Source organism: Diaphorina citri, unplaced genomic scaffold, assembly GCF_000475195.1.
Source record: "Diaphorina citri unplaced genomic scaffold, Diaci psyllid genome assembly version 1.1 scaffold11004, whole genome shotgun sequence".
Classification (NCBI taxonomy): domain Eukaryota; kingdom Metazoa; phylum Arthropoda; class Insecta; order Hemiptera; family Psyllidae; genus Diaphorina; species Diaphorina citri.
Genome location: NW_007388377.1, coordinates 6,281 through 10,216, shown reverse-complemented (window position 1 = coordinate 10,216; position 3,936 = coordinate 6,281). Strand labels below are relative to the sequence as shown.

The window sequence follows — 3,936 nt, the reverse complement described above, 5'->3', positions numbered from 1 at the left end:
TCCAAGGCAGCTCTTTTTTTTTTTTTTTTTTTTGTCAGCAATTCTACTCCTTTCAGATTAATAAAGTAATGGGGTGGAAGAGCTCCTCCAGGAGAACACTGCCACTTAAAAAATAAATAAAAATAAAAAAACATTTTGTCTACTATTAAAGAAGAAAACATAAACTCACCATTTTAACAATTTCAGCTTTCTTGGCACTCTTAACCTTGGCAACCAGACTCTGTCCATCTACTTGTTGAAGTCCTGATGTTGACCTGAAACAAGATATAAGAACTTATAATCTTATGTTATAATTATAAGAACTTATGTTATAATCACCCTGTTTATACACTGATGATGCCCAGTGGGCGAAACATGTCTGTTTTTCTATAAATAAAACTACCCTACCAACCCAGTGAAGAGTACCTATAAGTTATTTCTTTTACATCTAAAGATATAAGAACATTTTATATTTTTACTTTCTATTATTTATTTACAACTTCCATTATGTAAGAATGAAGTGCAAAATGGAATACCCCTCTCTCTTCAGAGGACACCATTATCACCAAAACTTCTACATATTTATATTAAATAATTATAATAATAAAACATAAAATTCATTCAACTTACTTTTCAGCTTTTGTCACTGGATTCCCACTTTTCTTTGCCTTCATTTCTGCCTTCTGTTTTAACCACTTTTCTTTTTTCAATGCCTTCTTTTTATTTTTCTCCAGTCTTTGCTGTTTATCTTCATCAGTAATGGAATTTTCGGCCAGATTTCTTTTGAACAGTTTCTTCTTTAAACGTCGTTCTCTGTTTCTTTTTTTCTCCTTCTCCACAAATATCTTTCTCTTTAATAATTCATCCGAAATGTTGGAAATTTCATCTGATTTCTCAATTTCTTTCGAATCCTGAGACTTCCTTTTCTTTGCACTTGCAGGGGTATTTATTCTTTTTTTCTCCTTCTCCACAAATATCTTTCTCTTTAATAATTCATCCGAAATGTTGGAAATTTCATCTGATTTCTCAATTTCTTTTGAATCCTGAGACTTCCTTTTCTTTGCACTTGCAGGGGTATTTGAAGCATTTTCTTTATCTTCATCAATTTTTTCTGGGCCATTAGATTTCCTTTTCTTTTCACTTACTGGGGTATTTAGTTTTTGACCATTTTCTTTTACTTTCTCAATTTCTTGTGGATCAGTAGATTTTCTTTTCTTTGCACTTCCTGGAGTGTTCTGCTTCAAAGTGTTGCTTCTGCTCATTACATCCTTATTTACAACTGTCTTCTCCTTTATATCTTCAACAATTTCCTCAACAATAAACTGTTCATTTTCAACCAGAGAGCTCTTTCTTTTCACTTGTCCAGGACTCTGTTTAGGTGTCTTATTTTGTCCAGGGTTCTGTTTAGGTGTCTTGTTTTGGCCAGGGGTCTGTTTAGGTGTATTGTTTTGTCCAGGGGTCTGTTTAGATGTATTGTTTTGTCCAGGGGTCTGTTTAGGTGTATTGTTCTGGCCCTTCTGTTTAGGTGTATTGTTTTGTCCAGGGGTCTGTTTAGGTGTCTTATTTTGTCCAGGGGTCTGTTTAGGTGTCTTATTTTGTCCAGGGGTCTGTTTAGGTGTATTGTTCTGGCCCTTCTGTTCAGGTGTATCGTTTTGCCCAGGGGTCTGTTTAGGTGTATTGTTCTGGCTCTTCTGTTTAGGTGTATTGTTTTGAGCAGGGGTCTGTTTAGGTGTATTGTTCTGGCCCTTCTGTTTAGGTGTATTGTTTTGTCCAGGGGTCTGTAACAGCAGAAGCTGTTCACTTCTCTATTACTCGGTCCGTATTCCGTCTTTCGATCCTGCAAGGTATTATTTTTGCTCTATCCTACTTCTTACGCCGGGCCCGACCTTAAGACTTTGGGCGTCCGATCTCGAAAGTGGTCTGACGATGTCTGGTCGATTGATCCCGACGTCATTCGTAAAACGCAAGCAAAGTCTTCTTTTTGGCTAAGCACATCATTCGTGGTGATAAGAATGTAACGTTGTCCTGTATTTTTTTTTTTTTTGTTTTTTTTTCTTTTAGCCCACTTTGCAATTCTTCCTACTGCCAGGAAATCTTTAATCCTTATCCAATTATCTTCTAAATTTGCTCCTATTTAGTGTGCTGAAAAAGCAGTACAAAAATAAGTGTATTTTTTTATGCGATGTTCGATGGAGTTTTTTACATCTCTTACAGTACCGCGCATCATTAAATTTAAAGTTTATTTTATTTAATATGTCGTACGTGTAGCACCTTGCCACTTGGGTTCCCTGGTTCTTTAGGGGTAAGGATATGAAAAAGAAAAGAAAGAAAGTAATTATAAAAACTTAATTTAATTATGTAATATTAACTGTGATAATAATTTCCTTCCTATGAAAGTCATAAAACGGTATTTTCTTCCCTCTTTCTCTATCTTTAAGAAACCTGAAACCATTATGTCTACTGTTTTGTTTTAAAAATGGAGTGGCAAAAGCTCATTTACGGTAGAACATCCATTTCCGTTGTCTATGCTTCTTACAACACGGTCACTGTGGAAACTCCACGAGTCATAGACAATTATGGGACCTAACTAGGTTAGGATTCTGTCATGACTGAACCATCTAGGGTAATTACAATAATCTTCGTACTGTTTTTCCTTAGAGGAAAAACACAAAAAAATAACACAAAAAATAAAAAAAAAAAAAAATTGTTACCTAATTGTAGAGACTATAAAGTTACACTATTTATATGTATCCATGTACCGTAACTGTTTATCCTTGTATAAAAAATCTTTATTTCCTCACAAATTATGGGGAACAGATTTGTAGTATGTATTAATAACTCACCATACACAGCGTGATTCCCCCTCTAGTAGGTCGATGTCTTCTATCACTTTTTTTGCCTCTTTTCGCCTTCTTTTTCTCTTTCTTTTCTTTTTTTTTTTTCTCTCGAAGGAAGGAAAGGGTTGTCATAAAGTTTTTCTTTAATCTACACTTTTAATTATTAATTATCGTAGTCTGGTACTGTCTAGCTCATTTGTCAGTTGTGAGTTTGTCAGAATTGAACATATATTATTTGACCAGTGACGGTAAAATCCTGTCTAAGAAAAACACCGAACTACACCTGAGACTTATGTTCATGTCATTAGGCCGCTTAATTCTGAGTAATCCTTAAACTCGACCTGAAACAGCTTTGACTTCAATCGAATAGTAAGTACAAAAACATTGTAGTCGAAAAAATGTCCATACACAAAATTCTCTAGCTGTGTCCACTTGCTACAGATGTTCTTCTTGTTCTTTTAGGAGACCGACTTAGTTCGTGAGATGTGGACCTCTAGTTCTTTTAAGGTAACATGTTTGACTACTCGGCGCTACTGACTCGACTTTCTGTGTTGTTGTCCGCATGTCTTGGAAGATCATAAAGACACAATACACTCTACCGTACTTAGACGGCACAATGTTCTACTAGGACGTTTCAGAAAGACCTTAGTTTGAACATTCCTCATAGAGACTCTCGCGGTGATCTTAAATGACCGTCCTGCATTGTCCGTTTTTTCGTAGAGTAGGCACTGTTTTCTGGGACGATCGATTTTCAGTTGACATTTAAGTTGTCATGTGGAAGAGTTAGTTGATATAACTAAAGACTGAGTTTTTTATGTAGATTTGTCTGGGGACGAGTTTTTGTATGAGGATTTGTGCCTGGGCACCGAGTTTTGTTGTGTGGATTTGTCTGGGGACCTGTTTTGTTATGTGTGATTTGTCTGGGGAACCTGTCTTTTATCTATGTGGATTTGTCTTCCCGGTCTTATTGTGTGGGATCTGTCTGGGGACCTGTTTTTGTTAGTGGATTTGTCTTTCCGGTCTTGTTATTGGATTTGTTGGGGACCGGTTTTGCTATGTGGACTTGTCTCCCGGTCTTGTTTAGTGGATTTGTCTGGGGACCTGTTTTATCCTGTGGATT

The 3,936-nt window shown here is 36.1% G+C and overlaps 1 protein-coding gene across 1 annotated transcript; it reads right to left on the bottom strand.

The window, feature by feature from the left end:
- Positions 1–169: 169 nt before the first annotated feature.
- Positions 170–2,203, bottom strand: LOC103522767 (putative uncharacterized protein DDB_G0290521; the record flags this gene model as incomplete). The annotated part of the gene is made up of 3 exons (XM_026832737.1): positions 2,192–2,203; positions 610–1,772; positions 170–254 (listed from the first exon to the last, which is right to left on the bottom strand). Coding segments are annotated over exons 1-3 (1,260 nt in total), but the record flags the coding sequence as incomplete, so codon positions are not given.
- Positions 2,204–3,936: the final 1,733 nt, after the last annotated feature.